The sequence below is a fragment of the Suricata suricatta genome, chromosome 16, assembly GCF_006229205.1.
Source record: "Suricata suricatta isolate VVHF042 chromosome 16, meerkat_22Aug2017_6uvM2_HiC, whole genome shotgun sequence".
In the NCBI taxonomy this organism is placed as follows: Eukaryota; Metazoa; Chordata; class Mammalia; order Carnivora; family Herpestidae; genus Suricata; species Suricata suricatta.
The window spans coordinates 4894666-4919335 of NC_043715.1; the positions used below are offsets into that span (position 1 = coordinate 4894666).

The 24670-nt window shown below is 46.0% G+C and overlaps 1 protein-coding gene across 2 annotated transcripts in view; it reads right to left on the minus strand.

Moving 5' to 3' along the window:
- Positions 1-24670, minus strand: part of CDH13 (cadherin 13) — a 1008030-nt gene that overhangs the window by 553049 nt on the left and 430311 nt on the right. For both annotated transcript variants that reach the window (XM_029925178.1, XM_029925181.1), the window contains exon 4: positions 9972-10088. In XM_029925178.1, the coding sequence (XP_029781038.1) occupies positions 9972-10088 (117 nt within the window). The remainder of the gene's footprint in view (positions 1-9971; positions 10089-24670) is intronic.

Genomic DNA, 24670 nt, shown 5'->3' on the forward strand with positions numbered 1-24670 from the left:
GGCCAATCTGGTCACGTCACTCCTCGATTATAAGTGACGCCTGCGGAATAGGGCGTGAAGTCTCTGGGGTCGTGTTTCCGGTTCTTCATCATCAGGTCCCTGATTCTTCCTCTGAAGGTATTTGTGAGGGGCCCTCCTCGCAACCCAGTACCCGCCATGAGTCTTGGCTTTCCAGGCACCCAATGCATCAGGCTCCTGCCACTGCCTGGAGAACCCTTTCCAGCCCAACTTTGCCTTGCCTGCGGCTACGTGGCATTCTAGAGTTTTCTTGGGAACCATGTCCTCTGCCTTCTCAGGTTCTCCACACTCCCACTGCGCCCTGTCCCGGGGTCATCTGCCTGTTTATAGCTCTGGGTCTCCTCCAGTTGTGTGTTCCTTGAGGGGGGAATCCATGGACAGCAGCCGGCACAGTGCCTGGCACATAATAGTTGCTCAATAAATATTTCCAAATGAATGAATTAATGAGTGGATGAGGCTCAATTTTCCAGCCTAGGAAGAGTATCTGCCTGCCCCACAGGCTTCAGCTGGGGCTGCTCTTCATCTCCTGATCCCAACACCAACACAACAGGAAACACGAACGAAACTCCCGTAGATGGACCGTTTAAACTTGCACCAAAGGGTACTGGTGTTTAAGATCTTCCCCAATCCTGCTCCCGGAGGCAGGTCCAGCCCCACACTGGAATCTCTCTCCTAGGATCCCATTGGGAAGTCATGGCAAGCTCTGCGCTAGAAAAGGAAATAATGGTGAGTTCTCCGTTCATCCCCGCCCCCTTTTCAGAAAATGGTGTATTGGCCCGTTTCTGTCTCTGTCCAGCTTTGCCTCAATCCTCTTCAAACCTGGGACTGCAAGTCGGACCACAAAAGGGCCCGTCCATCCCCCGCAGCGCCTCGGGCCCTGCTCCCTCGCAGCCCTTATCCATGGAGTCGGCTGTGACCTCTGCACTGAGAAAAAGGAGCAGTGATGTCTCTTAATTACCCCAAACTTAGCCTTTTCTGCTTTCACTTTTGTTCCTTGTGGTTCCTTTGAACAGGGTTGTCAGCAGACATACCAACAAAAAATAATGTGTACTCTGAAGCCAGACGGTGCTTCCCTCACCGGGTGCAGAGAGCAGTTTTCCGCTTGTCAACATGTGGTCTTATTTGTTAAACCGAGAGGTGACCTCCGGCCTTGGCTCAGTGCGCAAGCACGCACATCAAATAACCGTTTGTGAGGTTAACCTCGTTTCTCCATACTTCACAGAGGATGTTATCTCTCCCTTCCTCATTTTCCAGGTAGAGTTGGGACAACTGTCACAGAATTTGTCAGCTTCAGGAGACTGACTTGGGATTTTTGTGCAGAGGAAGAGAGGCGGGGGGGTGGGGTGCAGGTTCAAGGCCTGCTTCTCCTTTGCACTGGCAGTGTGGCTTTAGACAAGGTTCTTCCTGGGTTGCAAGGGGCGGAATGATCCAGAACGACCCCTCGTGCTCACTCACCCTGGACAAGAATCCAGCTGTCGTCAGGGCGGAATGGGAAGATGGGGAAGCCACTTCTCCAAGCTGAAGGTTCCACTCGAGTATACACCCCATGGGACCTGGGCATCCGCTGACCCATCAGGTGTCACAGTCCATAGGTCCCAAGGTCAGTGGTAAGCTGGAGCCTGCTCCTACTTCTTGGTGAAAGTCAGATGTTAACTAGTTAAGAAGTTTGAACGTCGGTAGCTTTAAATTGGTCACCGTGGGAATACTTACACCCAAGGAAGTGGCAAACATTACTGATTAGGGCTTTCCTCACTTCCAGGAGCCAGTGAGCCAGCATATCACTGTCCAAGGCGTCTGGCTTTGAACACCTGGGATCATAGACAAGTCCTGTAAATCTGGGTACCTGTGCGCAGGCTGCGAGACCCCGGGAACTTGTCCACTGACAAGGGTGTAGTCAAGGTAGCCTAAGAAGGGAGGGCCATGTCCGAGGGGGCCTCATCTGGCAAACCTAGACAACATTCAGCTCTCCGCCCAGGCCTTGGCATAGCTCTCTGGGGGATGGTGGGGAAAGGGGAGGCGTGATTCTCACCTTTGGCTGACCCCTGGCTTCAACGCGTTCTCTTTCTCCAGTAAAGCCTAATCCTCAAACCCACACCGTGTGCTGTTCTGAAATCCATCCGGACTTCTGGTGCATGGCAGGTGGTTACGCTAAGGGACTCTGCTTGCATGACAACAGGGTTTGTACCATAAGGAAACGGTCTTGCGTGATGCACTAGCCTCGATTCCTCAGTAGAGCAGGGACAGAACCCTGGTCTCTGAGCGCATGTGTGAGAGTCAGATGGCAATTCACGTGGGTGTACCATGCAAAGAGCAGTGACCCATGGGGACTCCGCATTCACACAGTATGGTACAGAGATCATTGACGGGCACCCAAGACTCCTTGGTTCTGGTATTAGCGCTACCCCTCTTTGAAATGAGTAACCTTGGGCAAGTTGCTTCCTTTCTCTGATTTCATCTTCCCCATCTGGGAAATGGGTGTAGTACTTTGTGGGGTTGTTGTAAGAACTAAACAGGACAACAGGGCAGCCATGTTTGGCTTAGATCCTGACATTCATGAGATGTTGAAGATTCTAGTTGGATTTGAAAATTCCTCCACGCTCCTGCCTCCGGGGTGCTAATTCAGGCTGAAATGCCAGACCTTTGAATGTTCACAAATAATTAAATATAAATTCAGTCTGAGACCAATGTACATAACAATAAAGCCCTGGGAATCTTTCACATTGAGAACTGAAGGGGTGATAAACTCAGGACTAAAAATATTGCTTCCTCCATAGGCTCGGATGCCTTTATTTGCTGGATGTATATCACAGAGGGCATTTTTGCATATATATGTATTTGGCAAACAACCAAAATACCTCAATTATGTTTTATCATTAATTAAACTTTGCAGAAAGAGGGCAACACTTGCTAACGGTGAATATATGTTTTTATGAGACTTAGTTGAAATAAGTTAAAATTACCTTTGTTCAGTTGTGAATAAAGTTCAAGTTTTGAGATTCTTTATTTAAGTGGGTTTAAAAGACCATACGTCCGAGCAAATATGGAAATACAGGCACTGTCTTTTCCTTCTCCTTCTCCCTCTCTCTCACTCTCCCTCCCCTACCCCCGCATATCTGCCCCCTACACACACACAACCCACTGACGTCAAATCTATCACAATCTGCTGAAGATACCGATTTGACCAGACATAATGGTTGACTACCAACCAATTTATCTGGTATCCTCACTGCCATTGTGGAAAATTAAAATTTGCTAGAAATATCCAGACTGATCATATAACGGTATATTAATTCCATTCTAACAACAAACCAGGCTGTGATCATTTTAACCAGTGGATACCTCATCCAACCAGGCATAGACCTAACTAGAATTCAAGTCAAAGAATATTTGAGTTCGTACTGTGTTAGGCAGTGGCTGTATCACTACACTCAATGAATTATAGTTAATGGAAAGATAAGAAAAATACAAAAGAAACCATATCACTCTTCCAAATGTGTTTTGTGAAAGCAAAGAGGTATAAACAATGTGTAAAGGAGGTCAAACGAAAATCCCAAGGAAGAGACTGTATCAGAAATAGGCATGAGCCCAGCAGTGACCAATAGAAATATAATGCGTGTCATACAAACAATTTTAAATTTCTGGTAGCCACATAATAAAAACCAAGTAAAAAGAAACAAATGAGATTAATTTTAATCATACCAAGATATTCAAAATGTTTTGATTTCAATATGACAGGGATATAAGGATTCTTTATGAGATATTTTCCATTCTTTGTGTGGCGGGGTAATAGGCTTTTGAAATCCTGTGTTTATATTATACTTACATATCAATTTAGATACTATATTTTCATGAAAAGTATTGGAACTATATTAAAATTTATAGTTGAAAAGGGAGATTTCACAAGCCGATAACTGAATCAAATAGTAGTTTTTAAGTTTGAATTAAATTAGTTAAAATTAGATAAAATTTAAAAATCCACTTCCTCAGTTGCACTGGCCACACATCATGTGTTCAACAGTCACATGTAGTTGGTTAGAGGTCACCATACTGGGCAGTGTGGACACAACTTTCTGCAAGGACGTAAATGTCCCACTGGACAGCAAAGACTTGGATGTAAACACATCAGCCCCCACAGAGTGAGGATGAAGGGGGTATGTCCCAGGAAGAGGAAAGGGTTCTAAGTCATGGAAATATGAAAGGCATATGTGTGAGTGGGCTTGCCGCATGTAGGCATAAATTTTGCTCTTCATCTCTGCAAGAGTTTTTGATTATCGAGCTTCTAGACATCTTAGGTCTTTATATTCAAATTTCCCTTTTTTTTCATATTTATTTATTTTTGAGAGAGAGAGAGAGAACAAGCAAGCATGAGCATGAGCAGGGGAGGAGCAGAGAAAGAGAGAGAGAGACATAGAATCTGAAGCAGGCTCCAGGTTCCAAGCTGTCAGCACAGAGCCTGATGTGGGGCTCGAGCCCATGAACCATGAGATCGTCACCTGAGCCAAAGTTGGACGCTTAACCTACTGAGCTCCCCAGACATCCCCAAATTTCTCTTCTATACACTAGCCAGTGGTAAATTTTAGTTATTGAGTAAAACTCCTAGTTCTTTTTAAAAGAAACAATTAGGGGGTGCCCGTGTGGCTCAGTCAGGTTGGATTTTGGCTCAGGTCATGATCTCACAGTGAGTGAGTTTGAGCCCTGTGTAGGGAACTTCACTCATAGCACGGAGCTGATTGGGATTCTTTCTCTCCCTCTCTCTCTGGGCCCCTGGCACCCCGCTTACTCTCTCAAGATAAATAAACTTATAAAAAAATTTTAAAAGGAGAAATTAAAGACCTGTGAATTTCTGAGAAGAGGCATGTAGTCAGACTTGAATAAAAAATGTGCAGCAGTGATTGTGAAAAGGGGTGGAGGCCTGATAGTGATTACACAGAAGTAGTCAGGCAACAGAATGGGGCTAAGTCCATGTTCTAGAAGGAGGGTGAGATGGAGGAGCACTGAGAATCTGGTACCAGATTTCTGGCCCAGCTTCTGAGGACACATCTTAGCACCCATGGGTTCTCAAAGTGATGCAAATGGCTATTATGTGGAGTAAAACAAATTCAGTTCTAAGACACCAGATTCCTTGGCACCTGTTTGCCTAGCTGGGCATACATGGAAGGGACAGAGAACTTGGATGTGGGGAGATCCCTACTAAACAGTATGCCCACGACTTGGAGGAATATTTAGGAGCTGCCATCAATTACCCTTATGGATGACTTGCATTCATGACACAATCAAAGCAGAGTCCTGGTTCAGTGGTTTTCATGATTTAGTCTAATGATCTATGTTGATTCCTTTTACGAAAAGCACACGGTCCAATTACATATTTCTCCCATCCTGGGTTAAAGATGTCCTTCTAAAGGCCCATTCTACCAATTTATAGGGGATATAAAAAAAGTATTTTCAGTAAAATGTACTTTCATTGGTTTTGATGAAAAGGGTTTGTGATGAAAGTAGAATATCCAATAAGCATTTCATAAATGACTTGTCTTTCAAACTTAATATAAAACAGAATAAAAACGCGTCTCCCAAAGACCTCCTTGCTGCCCCACAGATTTAAGTCCCCTGCTCTCAATCAATCAGACCCAAGAACTCAAAAATCTCTAAAGAGGAAATCAAATATTTATCAGTGAAAGTTGGTAAAACTAAGAAATTATTTATGGCTCAAATTTTGAAATAGTCACACTTTGAAGGGGAAGGGGTAAAGCACATGCTGGGAACCACACATTTCTTTTTAGGGCGCATGCTCCCGGATCTCCACTGCCGTCTAGAATTCAAAAAGGGGAGGGAAATCATAGGTTTGAGGGAGTATGTTTGCAAGTGGGTATTTAACCCATTTTTCAGAAACACTAGGGAGATGATGGAAAAGCAGCCTCCAAATCCCAGTAAGTTAGCCACTTACCAACGAATTAATTATTTGGCAGATAAATAAATTATGCATCAGTCAAAACTTGGTCTAACCCCCAGGGCCACCTGCAGAGCCTTTCTGTCAATACACAATTCTACACGGCACAGCCTGAACTCAGAAAAATCCACCCCAGAGAGGAGATTCGCTACACCCTGCTTTTGATGTCTTTACCCTGAAGTATATGTCTCCTTTCTTTAAAGGCATTTAGATTGTGATAAAATAGGACAAAAAATATAAAGAAAAAGATACTAAGTCTCTCCATTCATCCTCTTGAAGTGCAAGACAAACCAAAAAGTAATTTTGTGCCAGCACGTCAATTCTTGGGTGTTTTATGATAATGTTGTATTTAGTTAGGCTTAATTTTTTTCCAAATTGTATTGTAAATGTTTCTAAACAGAGGAAACATTGAAAGAAGTTTTCAGTGATTGACCTTATGCCCACCACCCAGACTCAACCACTAACATTTTACTAAATTTGTTTTATTATAGATCTATCCAATTACCCGGTCCTCTATCCATCCTATTTTTGGGGGGTATACTTCAAATTCAAATAATCAAATTTACTTTTAATGTTGTCTTAAAGAGAGTAAGTGTCAGCAAAGATATTTCATCCCATGTAAGAGAAATCTCAGACTGCCCTTGGCAGGGTGCTGAGCACACGGGTTAAGGGCACAGTCTGAAATCTCAAAGAGCTGGCTTGGGATTTATTTCTGCTACTAACCGACTGTGTGACTTGGGGAGGTGACATTCCCCCTCTGAGTTCCCTTACCCTTACCCTGCACACTGGAGGGTGATCCTCATGGGGTCCCTTGTATGAGAATTTAATGTAAGAGATGAAAGGTGCTTACAGTTTACAACATTAGACAAGTAATGTATTTGTGATAATTTTTTCTACTCATCTATGATCCTAGGAGATTAAGAGCCCTGTCTAGTGCCTTTTGTCCTTAAATCCTCAGCCCCTAGTGCGCGCCAGGTAAATGCAGATGCACAATGTGTGCTTAGTGACATGAACCAGGTTGAATTTCAGATCTGCCCACCTGGGGTGCGGCGAGCCGGTATTCATGGAGAGAAGCACGCACAGTCCTCCCCATGAGACAAGAAAGTTCAGAAAACGAGGTGGGAGCAGACAGGCCAGGGCAAACCTGGCTTGCAAACAAACGTATTCATATTAAGTGTGGTGACGGGACAGAATCAGTCAGTGCCCCTTCCCCTCCCGTGGACCTCGCCTTTTCAGGGCACACCCGCAGGCTTCCAGCTGTCTCCCGCAGGCCCCAGAAAGCTGTTGTGCTGGTGCCCAGAACCCAGGGAAGGCTGGATGTGCTGGAGACTTCATGCCTTTGGGAAAGACCCTCAACCAAAGGTGGAGGGGTTGGTCTATCAATACCCCGGTTTTCTCCCCCGTGGAACGTGCTTTCCACCATTCCCAAGCACTTCCCCTTGGGATCATTACGATGCAGTCACCAACAGTGCCAGCTGTCTTGATAAACAGGCCTGTCGGCTGGCGGGTTCCCTTCCCAGGATCACTTCCTCACCCCCTTACCAGTATTCTTTTCACCTCCTACATAAACTAGCTGCATTTGAATTCTTGTTTCAGGGTCAGCTTCTGGGGGAAGCCAGAGGGAGGCAAGTGTCCTTACACGTTCATAACCACAGTCTCTTCTTCAAATGGCACACTACGCTGAAGTCTAAGGTGCGATATTTATAAAATTAGAGCTGCCTGACTCAGAGGGTTTGGGTGGGCGAGGAGGCTAGGTCTCTCTTCTCCCCACCTCCCCAAGACTCCCTGAAGGCGCCTCTATACTCTCTCAGAGCTCAGCAGAGCATCCCTTGTTAGCTCCTGGTGGGGCTGATGAAGGCAAAGCATAAGATACAAAGAAAAGGATAAGGTGGATGAATAAAAGCAAACATGCACAAAGAGGGAAAAAGTTCCTTTAAAGGTATGAAAAGCTTGGAGAAACAAAAAGCTTTTGCAGTACTCCCAACCAGGCGGTGCTGAGGCTGCCGGCCCGTCACTATTCAAGTAGGACTGGGGTAGGTCAGTGGTTCTCAACCCTGGTTGCACATCAGACTCACCTGGGATTTAAAGGAAAATTGCTGCTGCTTGGTCCTCACTTCCTGACCAACTGAATTGATCTTGGAAGGTAGAGCCTGGCATCTGTCATGTAACTTCTCCAGGCGACGCTGGCGCACAGTGAGGGTTGAGAACACCAGCCTTACATAAAAGTCTAAAGAGCAAGGATACAACTTGTGTCTCTGAAATGATTTGGGGGCAGAGCCTTGCAGCCTTGAGGAATCTGGTCCTTGGTGGGTGCCACCCTTGGCTTCAGGGACACTGACATAAGGGCCACTGCAGCAGTGGAGGCCATCCAATGGGCCGGGCTCATAACTCACCAACGTCCACTCGGGACAGCTCTGCTTCCCTTTGTCTCATGTCCTGGACCCCCGGCAAAGTTGTACTTAAGGAAAGGCATCCTTGGCACAGTGGTAGCTTAAAATCCCAAATTCCGTGATTACCAGGACACTGGATAATTGATGCCTCTAATTTCCAACAGAAATAGATTTTGAATGGTCCAAATTACCTCACTTCTGGTCGGGTCACCATATAACACCCCTCGTGGCAGATTTTTCTGTGTCCACTCCTCCAAACCACTCTGCTCCCACAAATCATTCCTTACGAGGCAGTCAGAGGGTCTTTCAGTGCGTACACGTGCACACACAGACACACACACACATCCTGGGGGAACTCCCAGTGGTCTCTTGCTCTATATACAATGAAATCCCCACTTGCCATGGTGTCTGAAGTCCCTGTGACTTCAGCTCTTCCCACCCTCTTCCTGTGCACACTGCAGCCCTCCAGACATTTGGCATCTCAAATATCCCTCATTCCTTCCCACCTCCAGACTTTTGAACATGCAGGACGCTCTGCTAAGAGTGCAGCTTCCCCAGACCTTTCCTCGCCTCTCCAGTCTCCATTCAAACACCAGGGCCTCAGACCAGCCCTGGGCATGCATGTGAACATTCCGTTCCTCTGCTCCCTGGTCTTGCCATTTACTCTCTTTCTGAACAGCTGTTTCTGCTCTTCACAGAAATCTCTCATCCTCTGCGATTTTCTTGTTTGTTTATTTCATCGAAACACATCCCCCTCACTGTAATACAAGCTCTCTCACAACACAGGGCTTCTGCGCTGTTCACACCAATATTCACCCAGTCCCGGTCTTGAAGTCTGGCATATGACAAGTGCTCCTTATTTATGTAATGAATGAGTAAATAGTTCAATAGCACCCAGCCATTAAGGTCATTCACTGAACTAATCGCCACTGTTCAAATTCCAGGATGACCAAAAAGGACTAACTGGTTTACATTTGATTTTTGATGTTGACTTTCCTACGGGGAGAGAATGTGTTGATCAAACAGCATCAGTATTTCTGCCCATTTAACAGCGAATATTTCTTCCTGGAAAGATTATTGCCCTGATTCATGTGACAGTGTTTTCTGGGTCTAGTTAGTATGATTTAGTTCTTTTGATCTTATGTGATCTTGGTTCTGACCCAGGTGCTACTGGACTTACACATTTGAAAATTAGGATCTAAATTAAGGGGCCACATATCATCATACTGCTACACTAGTAGAGTAGAGTAGAGTAGAGTAGAGTAGAGTAGAGTAGAGTATCTGGCTGGGTGCCTGGACATCATCTTGAAAGCAATGAGTCTATTTCTTAACAAGTGACATTTTCCTGACACAACTTGAGCATGTTCAAATGACGCATAGCTCTACAAAGCATGATATTCGGAGGTGTTATTATTATTTTTGGAAATTCCTTTTTGTTTGTTTGTTTATGGCTTTTGTCATTCTCTCATCAGCAAAACCATCTGGTTTCTCACCACAGAGGAATAGAGGCGGGCTTCAGGAGGCCACCAAGTCACAGTCACAGTCAGCTTGCCTTTTGTATGCTCTCCTCTTCAGTAAAACACGCCTTTGTCATGTCATTTGTCTTTGGTCTGACTTACCTTGCCAACATCTCTTGGGAAGGGTTGTCTCTGATTCTCTGGAATTAAAATGGGAGATACCACAATGGACCTCTTTTGTCTTGGGACAGGAGAAGTTCTTGCAAATTTAAATATATCCTGAAAGAAAAAAAAAAAACTCAAAATCAATCGACTAAAAAGCCCCACGGAGAGGATGTATCAGCCTGCCCTGAGATACAGTTCCTTTGTTGTGAAAGCATAAGGCTGTTTGGACATTGTTAATGTTATTCTATCAAACCTCATTAGCGTTAGCAAGTACATCGTTAGAATCATACTAAAGCTGACATCGTGATTCACAATGACTATCATTAAGCTCTTTAATCCCATCTTCTGAATCATTCTATTCACAATGTCAGTTTTGATTTATACATCCTTCGGTGATTGGATATTCCTGTTCTTAATCTGCCAACTGAGGAGATTACTCACCTGGTCACGAACCCAGAACCCACTGGCTATAAAAGTGGTTCTCCTCATGGCCGACTGCAAGGTGCTTACGCTCACAAATGCACAGGGATAAAGGGGCTATCACTAAGCCCCACACTCTCCCAGACCTCATAAAGACTCCTAGTCCATGTTTTGTCAAGGGATCTTTCATTCATGGGCCAACTGTTGGAACGCAACACCATGCGCGATGTCCCCAAACACTGTCAGGATTTCCCCCCTCTCTGTAATTTAACTATTCAATGACATACATGTGTGCAAACAAGGAAATGTTGTATCATGATTTTAAATAAAACCCTGGTATTGCTTTTCATAAATAGGAAAAACATAAACATAAACATACTGGAGACAAAATGAGGGTATTCGGCTTGAGCTGGAAATTCAGGGGTAGGGGGGAATAAGTTCCTCTTTCTAAAAGGGAGATAAGCAAGAGGTCGTGGGGCATTAAATGGTTGTTAGCACCAAACTGAGACTTTCCCCTTGAACTGATCAGAGGACTAAAGGTCGAACATCATCTTCAGCACATAAACCAATCTCACTCAAGGCTGGTGCTAACTGAAGTTAAGTCATGTGTCATCCAAATCATCTCAAATTTTGGATGACAGACTCCTTACCAAAATGTGGCAAATGACATTTAAATACCATCATTAATCCACACCCCACAAAAACATGTGTATATTTGTATGTGTGTGTGTGTGTGGTTTTAAAGAAAAATCTACATAAGAAGTGTCAGACCGAAAACAAGATCAACTAAGGCTAAGAAAGCTTCTATGATCTTTCTCTAGATTTTGGTGGGACTGTAATCTAATGGTTCTCTTTGGAACACAATTGGGCAATACTTTTTTATTAGGAATCTTAAAACTGTACATACCCCTTCACTCAGTGATGTTACTTCAAGGAATGCATTCAAATGCTAGATTCAAAAAGAGAATAAAATTGTGTGCAAGAAAGTGTTGAGAGGGACATTATTTGCAAAGGGTAAACATGGCAAACAACTTAGATGTTCAACTACCTTAGAAGGGTACCAGTAATGGAGGTGCAAAGACCACATTCTGACCACTATTACCACGTCGACTGCTTCTACAATCACCACCACAGACTACAATGCACACTCTCTTAAGTGTGTGTTGCACAATGTGCTGGGCACTTTACATGTGTTCACGCTAATATTTGCAATTAATATCTCTAGTAAATCTTGGTCTTCCTCAACCAATGAAGAATATCAAGTTCATAGAGGCTGTGGGACTTGTTCAATTCACCTAACCAGTAGGGAGAATATCTAGAATAAAATGTGTAGAGAAACATAGAATGCCATATTGAGCATCTTCTATTCTTACATAAAGATGGAAGAATAATACTTAAAATCTCAAGCATGGGTGCAAGTAAAACTGGTCTCTAGGAAGACCAAATAATCAATATTCAGGTAAAGATAGAAAACTGGAGTGTGAATATGTAATGGAGAAAAAGTATGAGGGATTAAAACAACAAATCCACCCACCCACACAACTACCACCAACAAAATAACTCCGCCTAACCAAGCAAAAGACCGCATAGAGAAAAAGAAAACAGCATAGACAATGATACGACAATGAAAAACACAGTGGATTATATTCCTAGAACACTGACATATAACATCTGTGAAGATTCTCTTGGTTCACTAGGAACAGCAAAAGAATAGAAAACATGTAAAATATGCACAACACATGAATCTCATTTACAGTAAAAAGAACCTTGAGGTTCAGATGAGCGAATGTCTCAGAAAGCACTCTGAAAAGATTTAAAGTCCTATGCAAATATAAAGGACAGGGGACTTGGCTCTGTGACACAGCAAAGGTAGTCCATCACATGAATTATGTGTAAATGTGTCTAAACCTCCCATTGCCTATAAAAAGGGGCTTATTTGGGACTGCAGGTCTGTGAATGGGTGATCTTTTTGTTCTCATGGGTACCTAGGAGGTCAGGCCGCTGAGTCCCCATTCCCACATCGGGTGTCCACTCAGCTTCTTACTAGCAAGCCAAGCCTGCAGTGGCCAGTCCATTTCCCCAGCTCTCACCAGCCCAGAGTTAGCTGCAAGCATGGCTGCATTAGCCCTTGGGTCTAAAGTGCCTAAGACAGAGAAGGACAGATACCATATGTTTGCACGCATAGGTCTAACAGGAGGACAGGAGAAACCTAATGGAGGACCAGGGTGAGGGGAAGGGGGAAAGAGAGTTGGGGAGAGAGAGGGACGCAAAACTTGAGAGACTATTGAATGCTGAAAATGAACTGAGGGTTGAAGGGTAAGGGGGAGGGGGGAAAATCTGTGGTGGTGATGGAGGAGGGCACTTGTGGGGAAGAGCACTGGGTGTTGTATGGAAACCAATTTGACAATAAACTATTTTTAAAAAAATGAAATAAAGTACCTAAGAAAAGGAGGAGGAAGCTCTGAGCTCAGGACGGCCAAGTGCAGGTAGAAGGGCACCGGGTAGCAGGTGGGAATAACTGACTTTAGCGCTGTCTCCAGGCACGTCAGAGCCCTCCATGGCGGCCATGGTAAGGAATTACTGGGGCCAGGACATCTACTATCTCCCAACTTCTTGCCTTATAGTGGCAGAGACCCAATACCCATTTATCCATGACCATGCTTTTATGTCAGTAGCTCCTGTCTTTGTCTGTGATTTGTGTGTACATCTAACTGTGTCTGTTGACAAATGTCTACTTCTATACTTGATTCAATGTCTAACTCTGATCAGGTCTGTGCTAAACGGTTTGTTGGGATGCTTCGAAGCCATGTGTTTCTGTGTGACAGGGACCATGTAGGAGCCAGACAGCTGATGGGACTGACAACTGTTCACACCTATCTAGACAAGTGTGTTGTGTAATAATGTTTATGCCTGTGTCTGTGTTTGTATCTGTCAATCCAGTGAGTGAAGACCTTTGAACGCACCAGGCCATGGTTGTAACCTTAAGGTAAGAAAACAGGAACAGTGAGGATAAAAAAAAGTGAGCAACCTAAGAGCTGTTTATCGAAGGAGAAAGGACAGGGTGTGGGGAAGAATGAGCATCAGGGCCAAGGAGAGGTTGTTTGAGGATTTCACCATTTCTGATGTTGCCATTACCAAGACAGTGGGCAAGGAGCAAAAATCCAAAAAAGAAAAACAGCAGTTCTGGGCACGGGGTTGCATGCTGCGGAGAGTTAGACGTGAGGGGCTGTTGGATAGCCCACAGAGATTTCTAGAGAGTGTATCAGAGTTGTATCTGGGAGGGAGCAATGAATGAGGAAGAGAGATATCACAACCATCTACAGACAAGAGTAGCTGGATGGGATGGAAAAGCTGACATCACCCTCATTAGTCCAGAGAGAAAAGGAAGCCAACCATCCAATGGGTTCCTGAGAAGGCCAGCAAAAGCCACAGAAGGATAAGGTGACAAAGAGGGGAAAACCAGAAGGATCAAGATATGAGAATGTCAGAAAGGAGGGGGTACATGGCCATGTCTGTCACCCAATGACAGACACCCTCTCCAACAAGTTGAAGACCATAAGGAGGCTGTTGGGCTTGACAATGAGCGGGTATTGGTTTTAGGAAGAGCAGCTGAACAGTGTGTTAGGGTAGAAGGTCAGGAATCAACGAGAAGTGAGGGCATCAGTGAGAAAGGAAGATAGAGACTTGGGAAGAAGTCTGTCAGTTCAAGGGGAGACCGCGAAGTGCACTGGGCACGCAGAGGAAAGGGCTAGCGGAAGGAAGTCAGCGTGGAATGAGCAAGAGGCCAAGTGATGGCGGCAGATGCCCCCCCCCCCCCATCGAGGCGGGGAGGGAGTGGGTCGGCAGCCATGAGCCCGGGGAAAGGAGGGCGGAGACTGCTTTCCTTGAGGGCAGAGAGAGGCTGCAGGGGAATTTCTCATCTGTGAAGAAGGTAGTCTGCCTGCGCTCTTGATTATCAGAATGGAATGAGAGATTGTGTGTGGATGCGGTCTGTGCTCTGCAAAGAACAGCACAAAAGTGAAGGATGAGTCTTATTAATACCAGGACAGGGATGTGAGGAAATGAAGACAAGCCACTCAGTCCCTTTTATGAGTGAGTAATTCAGCCGACGGTGGCCTCAGGCCAGACCTTAACACAGACACACACAGACCTGCAAACACCTCGAGGTCTCCAGATTCACCAGACGCAGGCACACGTACATGAAAATTTTCACCAAACACCAACACACACACACACACATGTACATACACACACACGCTCATGGATAAACATGCAACAGCCACACATGACAAGCCTAAACCCAAGGACACACACAACACACACAATACACCTTCCTACTTCAAACCAAATGGCTTCCTCAGCCACAGGGACACACGCACGGGCGTGCGCCTCTCGTGGACCCTCCCTACGACCCTGCTCTCGCTGGATGATGATCCTCAGCATCTCGGAGCCTCAAATCGTAGGAGGCCGGCAGCGGCCTCCTCCAGTCTGACTTAAGTCGGAGGGGCAGACCTGCGTCCTTGGGGACACTCGCTCGCGCAGCACGTTATTACAGGAGAAATGCGGTCCCTTCCGAGAACGGCTCTCCTCTCCCGCGGGCTCCCTGGAGCCCTCGTCTCCCTGTTGTGGGGTGTTTGGGTTTACAACCCCGTTTGCTTTCCTCCCTTCTTCTCGGTCTCAGGAGAAACTGGCGGTGTGTTGGAAGCGAGTTTCACACTCCTGGGGGGTGTCACATCACACAGTAAAAAGAGCATGCTGGAAACACGGGGGAGACCCTGCAGCGGTGGGCAGGGGAGGGGTGGGGGGGCAGAGCAGGAAGAAGGAAGAAGGAAATGAAGGCTGTGGCAAGGGCAGGAAGAGTGGATTAGTCATTCACTCATTCACTCATTCATTTCTTCAAAAACCCTCTGTGGTGCCCTTCCTCTCTGCCAGGAGTAATTCTAATCATCTGGGAACTTTCAGTGCACAAGCGACAAGCCTCTGACCCATGGAGCTCACACTCTAGAGCAGGAAGACAAACAGACAAACAGAACGATGGCCCAGGAGCACAAAGTGGGGGAGGGGGGATAGTGAGGATGTGCAGGGCGGTGGATGCTGACGTTTCAGACGTCCAGAGGGAAGGCCCACCTGGAAGTGGCAACAAAGGATGGAGGAGGAGGGAGGCATGTGGGCACTGGGAGGAGGGAGAGCCAGGCTGAGGGGGCAAACCGGGCTTGTTGAGCTGCGGGGAAGCCACCCTGGGGACTGGGGGGAGACCAACCAGGGACCCGGTAGAAAGAATTCCGATGTTGGCATGAGACGTGAGTCTTGGGGGGCGGTCTGAGCTGAGACGTGACAGGACCCCACACGTTACGTAGAGAACAGACTCACAGAGGGAAATGCGAGGGTGTTCTGTGAGGTTTCTTCCTCTTCCCAGCCCTGCCTTCACAGGGCACCGGGGTCCCTCCAAAAAGGCTGGTCTGAGAGATGTGGAGAAAGGCAGAGCTGGTGTCCCTCTGCCCTTACTTCCCGCAGCATCTTTAAGGTGTATTCGAGGTAGAATTTAAGTACCATCAAATTCCCCTGCTTTGAAGAGTGTAGTGCAGCGCTTTTCAGGAGGTCTGCGGAGGTGGGCGGTCATCCTCACCACCTAATTTTAGAACATTTCCATCATCCTGAGCTGGCCATAAGCTACCACGAATCTACTTTCTGTCTGCACACATATGCCTCCTTGGGACGTTTCAGAAAAGGGAGCCACAACATTTTCCACAGCATTTTTGTGGAATTGCCTCCATGGTGTGAGGACGGTGAAGGAGGAAAGGATGGAGCTGACACCGAGTGACTGAAAAGGGGTCCGCTCCCCTCTCCCCAAGTGGGCCACGTGCAGTGGGCGCCCAGCGTCCCTGCAGGTCCCACTATGGCTGAGTCTCCCGTTCCTCTCACCCCACCCCCCACAGGTGAGGGTGCCTCCTCACACTGGGGGCCCGTCACAAGCTTTGCTCCCACAGAACCCACCTATGACGTCTGTCAAGGCAAGGTGCCCGGAGTCGACACTACAAGGTCAAGGTGCCCCAGAAGTGAAGGAGAACAGAAAGGTTTTCCCAGATGGCGCTCTATAGCTGGGTCCCAACTCCAGGTTTTGGTTGTCACTGTCCCCTCCCACACCTAGCCAAGGCCAGCCCAAGAAAGCAGTGAGCTTTGGGAGGAACCACCCAGTTCCCTCTATATAGAGCACAGGGCCAGAAGGCAGCTTGGACCTGTCTAGCCATGAGGATCTGCACAAACCGACCTTCACAGGGGCCGCAGCGATGGGGGCACTCCCGGCTGCCTTCCCTTCCGTCCCAGCTCCTGACTTTGCATCAGGCAATAAATGAGAGAGAAAAACAGAATCAACTTAGTAAAGAAGCCACAAGCTTCTGCCTTTGTCTTCCCTCCTACTTTTACAACTTCTGGGCAAAATTGTCTGCTCAGAGGAGATATTTCAACAAGGCAAAGCCTTGCAGAAGCGGGAAGCATCCTCTCTGGCAAGGCAGCGAATTAAGAGAAGGTAGTGCCAGGTTAGACTCAGTCAGTCAACCCGGCCATGTTGTGGACAGTCTTATAAATCAAGGTGGGAAGGTCACATGTACTTCCTAGACAGTGGGGAGCTTCTACTGGTTTCATGCCATGGTGTGGGGTTGAATACCATGTCCAGTTAAAGAATCTTGAAGATTATTTCTTTGGAGAGTTTGAAGCTTGCATTTCAAACTCTGGTCTCAAGATCATAGAGCCTGTTTCTTTCCCATCTTTCTAATCCAAGGATTTACTTGGCAACCTTGTCTGGACTCACCCAGTCTGCTATAGCAAATACTGACATCTGTGGAGTAGGAGTGTGACAGGCACCGTGCTAGGCACAGGCACACTGTAACAGTATCCCATTTAACCCACCCAACGACTCACAGGTAGAATCGCCATGCCTCTTTTCCGGTGGCTCAAAGGTATGAGACTTACCCAAAGTCACTTAGCTCTTAAGCGAGGCATGGGAACCTCGGCCTCTGTGACTCCAGAGCCCCCTGCTCCAATCGAAGCCTGATGATGCTGTTCGTCTCCACAGGCCACAGCTGGTGACCACCTTTACAGGGAGGTCCATGTCCGCAGAACGGAGTTCCTTAGCCCTAGTTACTCAAGTGTACAAGTGCACAACTCTACTTGTGCAGAGGACAGAGAGCAAATCTCAATCAGCCTTTGGCTAAAAGGATCAAGTACCTATCCCATAGGGGGACAGCTTAATTGTCTACAAATTTCTGCAAATGAGTGGAACTGAAGAAATCAATCTCCAATTTATTCCATTCTTGCAGCGGATCTCATTGTGCTGAAAGTTGCCAGGAGGAGAGTTCTGTGCTTCTCCGTTCGCATTTCATATGCAATCAAATGTACGGTTCAGCCATCATTGCTGGACCTGGGGCGAGACTTAAAATTTGCTTTATTACCTCCTGGGGCTGAAGTTTGCCTACTTAAGGAAGAAACAATCAACAAGCATCAAACTTTCAGCAGCAAATTTAGGAGGTTTGAGAGCCAAGATGCTGATGAGAACTTGCTTCATTTCCAACTATCTATTTCCCAAATATTCTGGAGGCCAAGTGTTAGCTGTGTCGTCATCTGCTGTGGGTTTACTGCACAGAGATGGCAATGAAATGGGGTGATGTGGAAGTTGCCCATTAGTCCTGCAGGGATCACCTCGTGGCATGGCAGCAGGCATTGCGTGAAGGGAGAATGGGCGGAAGGGGAAGATGACGGGTGGAAGGAAGCCAGTCTTCTCTAGTAAATTATGCCACACAGGCTTTCACGCATTGCTGGTGTGCAAATGGGACAGATGGGTACAAGCCACTGTTACCTAGGGTCCCCAGGCCCCACACACTTGTCTAGAAGTGATTGCCAGTGATATCAGAAACAACATCTCCAATGATGAAAGTCATCTGTCAGAGACTTTGGAGATGGTTAGTCTAACAAGAAACCTTGCAATGGAAAGACCAATATCAGAGCCACTGAGAGATCAGCACCAAGGAAGGAATAAATACCCAAATGTAATGAGTATGACAATTATTTCTGCTGCTCTGTGTGGTTAGGGTGGAGAAGAAATGGCTTTGCCCAAAGAAGTCAATAGAGAAAAGAAGGTTTCATCACAAGGGTTTGTAATTTGAGTGGCGATTCCAGAAGTTCTCTGTCTAGCAGCCAGGAAAATCTTTGAAAACATTCCCCTTCCCCTTTTAACTCAATATCTGCTTCCCCTTGCCAAAGGACGAGGCCTCCGATGCTTTTGAGGCCTGGGAGGGGGCAGCAGGTCTGGCTCTGGATGAGTTCTCTGACTCAGGTGCCCTCACTGTCTTCCTGGCTCTGCTCCTGCTACACGGGCCCTAACAGGACCTGCAGGGAAAAGCTGACGTAAGGGCCCTTCACCGAGCAGTTCCTCCTCTCCCCTCTGCTGATCCCCATCTACCCTCAGCTTAAGAACCACGTACATCCTCAGTCTCTTTGCTGCAGGATTGCCTACTGCTTGCCCGTATCCAGAGCCCCTGTCTCAGCTTCTTTTTTTAAAATTATTTTTAAATATCTATTTACTTATTGAGAGAGAAAGAGACAGAGAGTGAGCATGAACAGAGGAGGGCAGAGAGAGAGGGAGACAGAGAATCCAAATCAGGCTCCGCACTGTCAGCAGAGAGCCCGACACGGGGCTTAAACTAATGAATTGTGAGATCATGACTTGGATCGAAGTTGGACACTTCCATCCAGGCATCCTGAGACCCCGTGTCTCCACTTCTGCCTATACATTCACTCAGCGCCATCTGTCTATCAGCGTGTGTCTGCCACACAAAGCTCCTTGCTTCAGAAGGGCAGGCACTGCGTTGTCCTGGTTTATTATCATGTCCCCTGTGTCCCTAGCACGAGGCCGGGCATATAGCAGGTGTCCAGAAGGCATTTTCAAAATGGTCTTTTTTAAAAAAAATTTTTAAATGCTTTTTATTTATTTTTGAGAGAGAGAGATAGAGTGTGATCAGGGGAGGGTCAGAGAGAGATGGAGACACAGTCAGCACAGAGCCTGACGCGGGGCTCGAACCCATGAACCATGAGATCATGACCTGAGCTGAAGCCAGATGCTTAACTGACTGAGCCACCCAGGTGCCCCTAAAAATAGTTTTAAATGGAAAAAAATGAAAGAAATAGATGGTTATTATAAGAATTAGGACAATCTAGGTAATGAGCTTAGCACGGTGTCTGGTTCAGAGTATTTGCTCCACAGTTGTGTCTAATAAGCAAATGAGCAGGACATCCACGGACTTTTGTACTTCCTCTTCACCATGGAAATCTGCTCTATCACAACAATATTACTGCCACACTCAGTTTGGACTTTTTCATTCTAGAGTTCTCATGGCTTTCTGAAGTAACTGAATTTATGGAAAGTTTTCAGGGATGTCTGGGTGGCTCAGTTGGTTGAGCATCTGACTTCAGCTCAGGTCACGATCTCATGGTTTGTGAGTTCAAACTCCACATTGGGCTCTGTGCTGACAGCTCAGAGCCTGGAGCCGTCTGCTTCGGATTCTTTGTTTCCCTCTCTCTCTGCCCCTTCCCTGCTCACAAACACACTCTCTCTCTCTCTCAAAAATAAACAAACATTAAAAAAAATTTAAAGAAATGTTTCAGAATATTCACCCCTTGGACCACTAAGTAGGAGACCATCACTTTCTGGAAGAAATGGCAATGAAGCAAAGATCTGAAGACTGAGTAGAATTCATCCAGTGTGGAGGGACAAGAAAGAGGAAAAGTTCTAGGTATGGGGAACAGCATGGAAGAAGACACAGAGGCAGAGGATGGCCAAAGACCAGAAGGATCTAGGGCTCAAAGAAGCCCCAGAAGAAGCTGGAAAGAGAGAGCCAGACCTGGTCCACAGGATTTTTCTGAATCCTGAGGCCCACAAGAAGCCACTGAATGGTCTTATGTAAAAGTCTGAGTGAGATCTGACCTTGCCTTTGACTCTACCCTGTCAGAGCTGAGGAGCCATCCCTAGAAACCACATTTTCTTAACTAGGCTTTCTTTCCTGCTTTTTGTTACCCTTCAGCCATCCCTGTATTTGAGAAGTTGAACTTGGAAATGAGACAGAAGTAAAACAACACCCCCCCACACACACATATTCTACCACTTGCTCTAAAATGTCAACTTGCCCACATTTGAACGGCTAGTTAAAAAAATATAAGCATATGCTTTGGATGAAAATTTGCCAAACCACACTTCCAAGATGGAATTGTCTCCAAAATATTTCACGAATCTCTCAGGCACAATCACAACACAGATCCCGACTTGCTCATTTCACTGGAGGTAAAAAATGTTTTAAACATATTTAGATTCTTTAGTCAGACGTCCATTCTACCATGTGTGATGGCGGTGGGGATATAATGAATACGCTTGCCCTGTGTCTGCTCTGGCAGTGATAAAGTATTCATGTTAAATAGCTATTCTGAACACCTGGAGGTATCTTGCAGTGCTTTGCAGATTGACTTGTTTTTGTTTTTTTTTCTTTTCTTTTTTTTAATAATAGTTTATTGTCAAATTAGTTTTCATATAACACCCAGTGCTTCTCCCCACAAGTGCCCCCCACCATGACCATCACCCCCTCCCTCCTCCCCCTCCCGCTTCAGTCCATGGTTTGTTTTCAGTATTCAGTAGTCTCCCTTGATCTGTGTCCCTCACTCTTCCCTGCTCTCTTTCCCACTTCCTCTCCCCATGGTCCCCTGCCAGGTCTCTCCTGTTAGACCTATGAATGCAAACATATGCTATCTATCCTTCTCTGCCTGACTTATTTCACTTAGCATGACACCCTCAAGGTCCATCCACTTACCTACAAATGGCCATATGTCATTCTTCCTCATGGCCATGTAGGACTCCATTGTATATATAAACCACATCTCACATATATGTGCTCCTGTCTCAACAGTTGTGTTAACTTGAGTGTGCATTCTAGATGTGTGAGCACATACCCCAGACCCCATGCTTCCTGGTCTGCATGCACTCATAAATTTGCGAGTGGCCTTTAAAGAAAGCCCCCATTAGAAAATCCACATGTGGAAAAAGAATTATTTTCAATTCAGTGGGTATTTATTGGGTGTTGGCTATGCGCTTTCCCCAAGGAGGGTCGACCGTAAATGATACAGGACTATCCTGCAGGCACCCCATATGCACGTGTCCTAAACCAAATTGAGAAGCCCGCCCACTCCTGCTGTAGCCCCCAAGGGTGCCTGCCTCCCTTTCTCAGCGTGAAAGAGCTACACCCTGACATCGATCACATGGATGGTTTACTCCACTCCCACTGCACTGTCCTCCCAAGGGGTTACCACCTCCTGAGGGCTCTCCCCACAGCTAGTCCTTCCTTCTCCAGCGCCACGTTCCCTGCCACGGTCATCACATTTCCCCTGCTCACCTGTGGCTTCCTCGTCACTTACCATTTCCTCTTATACCTGAGTCCACTGACTAGAATAATAGCAGACAAGACCTCAACACTCTTGGTCTGGACTCGCCAGAAGCAGACACTGAGAGCAAGATTTGAGAGCAAGTAGTCATTTAATATACTTTCTAAAGTTTCTATAATGAACCTATTCTACTTGGAATCAGGGGAAAAAATGAATTCATTTACTTACAAGCCTGTGTCACCGAAACAGAATAACATTTCTGTGTCCTTCCTTCCAGGTTTTAATATACTTTCTGCTTTAGTTGGAATTGACGGGTCTGAACAATTTTGTCCCTTGCCTTTTGAAGCTAATGATACAAACCAAGCCTCCTTCCCTCCTGTGTTACAGATTCTGTAAATGTAATTTTTAAAAAATTTATAATTTATTTATTTTTGAGATAGAAACAGAGACTGAGTGTGGAAGGGGCAGAGAGACAGGGAGACACAGAATCTGAAATAGTTTCCAGGCTTTGAGCTGTCAGCACAGAACCCGAACCCACGAACTGAGAGATCATGACATGAGCTGAAGTCAGACACTTAGCGAACTGGCTTAACTGACTGAGCCACCAGTCGCCCCCGTAAATATAATTTTAGCAGCTGGACACCACGTGGCTGTATCAGCATGCATTTAGCCAAACCCTTGTCTTTATGCTCCTAAAGTTTTGGTGCTTCCAATTCTTTGTTATGATAAATAAAATGCAAATAAAATATCAGCGGATGCTGTTTTATTTGCTTGCTTTTCGTGGATAAGGATTCCTCGGAATGGCTAGCAAAAGTGGGATGACGAGGTCAAAGGTTACAAACATTCTGAAGGACTGTGACATAGTCCCAAGCCACCTGTCACCACTGGAAATGTATTTCACGCTCCACGGCAGGGTGTTTCCCAAGTGGTTCCACCGCATCTCTCTGGAGCCAGTTCCCCCCATGTTGCTTTGCCCATACGTGCCACGCTCTGTCATGACTTTAGGGCATCATTTGTGCTGTTCCTGTGGCTTGGATATTCTTCCTCCCTCCCTTACCTCTAGTCCTGTCTACCTGCCCAATAACACAGACCCACGCACATGGAGACTCCCGTGTAGACACACACGCACAGTGCCTATTATACGTTGTGTGCGCCATTCTCCAGGCCAAGTTAGATGGAGGTTTCTGGATAGTTCCTATGAACTTCAGGTTTCTTCTGCCACTCCCATTAGTATGCAAGTGCAGGCCTCATTCTCTAGACTTGGCTATTTCTCTAGATCGGCTATTTAATAAATATTTACCTGTTTAATAAATTCCACCTAGTATCAGATGGCAAGCTGGTAATACCCCTTTTCTTCTTTTTCCAAGGGAGTTTTGGGTTTTCCTCTTCCTAGAGTGACCTCAGAGAAGAACTTTGCATTTCATTTAACACCTGATGCATTTAGTCACAAGGTTGGAAGGGACCCCTGTTCCCTCCCCTGCGGCCGTATTGCCTCATTAACTGGCAGAGGATTATGCCGGCTGTGGACGTGAATGGCACGTGTGAAAGCACCCTGCAATGAGGCATAACCTCTGGTGTGCCTGGCTCCCGGAGAGAGTCATGCTGACAGGTGTCACTGGGCTACTGTACGGTGGAATCTGAGAAACACAGGGTACGGCGTCATCAAATATAAAAGCAGGTGTTTCTTCACTTTTTCACCAGAGATAAAACGCAGCTTCCCAGGCCAAATGTTATGGTGATTCAGGGAAAGGAGGGCCCCGAATCAAGCTTCCCCAATGCGAGGGGTGCAATCAATCCCCCCCTTTGGAATGTTGTGTTCCTGTTTCAGAATCGGGAATGCAGGGAGGACCTCTACGGTGGTATCCTGGCATCGAAGGAAAGCAACACTCAGGACCCGAACGCAGTCTCTGGACGTGGTGTTTTCAAGATCCTTGTTCCTCCTGTTTTTATCCTCCTGCTTTGTTTTTGGTTGTAAACTTCATGATGTTAGGGCTGCAAAGTCTAGAATCTGCTATTTCCCACACTGGCTGGCCAAGCCAATTGCCTCCTTTGTCCAACCGATTTTTAAATATCCTTCACGACTGAGATTCAAGGTTGTTTTGCTTAAGGAGTTATTCTCAATATTTAATGTAAATTTCTTCACTTTCATTGATGCCTCCCCCTAAACTTCCAGGGTGGTGTTCCTCTTCTTTGTTTGTTAAAGACATTTTAATTAAGACACCAGGGTTACATTACCCTATTTAAGCAGCAATCTGCCTTTTATGTAGCTCTCTTCAGTGAAGTCCCCAGTCAGCAAAGTGTCTTTCATCAGCCTTTCCCGTGTCTCTCTCCTCCCTTTGTTCTGTGGTTTTCGCTGGATTACAGATCCTCACGTTTTAATTCAGTGGCAACCACTATTCCACACTCTGCACTTTATGTGAATAAATGCATCTTCATGATGATTCATGACCATGTCACGTGTCACCCCCGCATCATTGATTACTGCGGCCTTTGAAGGTTCAAAGGTGTGTCAGATCTACCAGGAAGGAGGGGAGAGAAAGACCACGTTTGATATTCTCCAACATCTGAGGCTTCCCTGGGCCCAGAGGTTTTGATGTCAGGATGGTAAAACAACAACTCCTTGAAGAGAGGAGAGCGTGACATAAATATTCAGTCAGCATGTGATGCTCATTCCGTCTTAAAAGACCGAAGGATCAGACTCCTCTTTCAAAGTCAGGATTGACAACTACAGAAACTATTTGATAATGGAGCTCAGAAAAATCTATTATGGGACCAAGAGAAATATGTTGGCATCTCAGCGACTCTGTGAACTTGCCCCACAGGAGGGGAGTGCTTGCATTTGTTTTCAAATCCTTCCC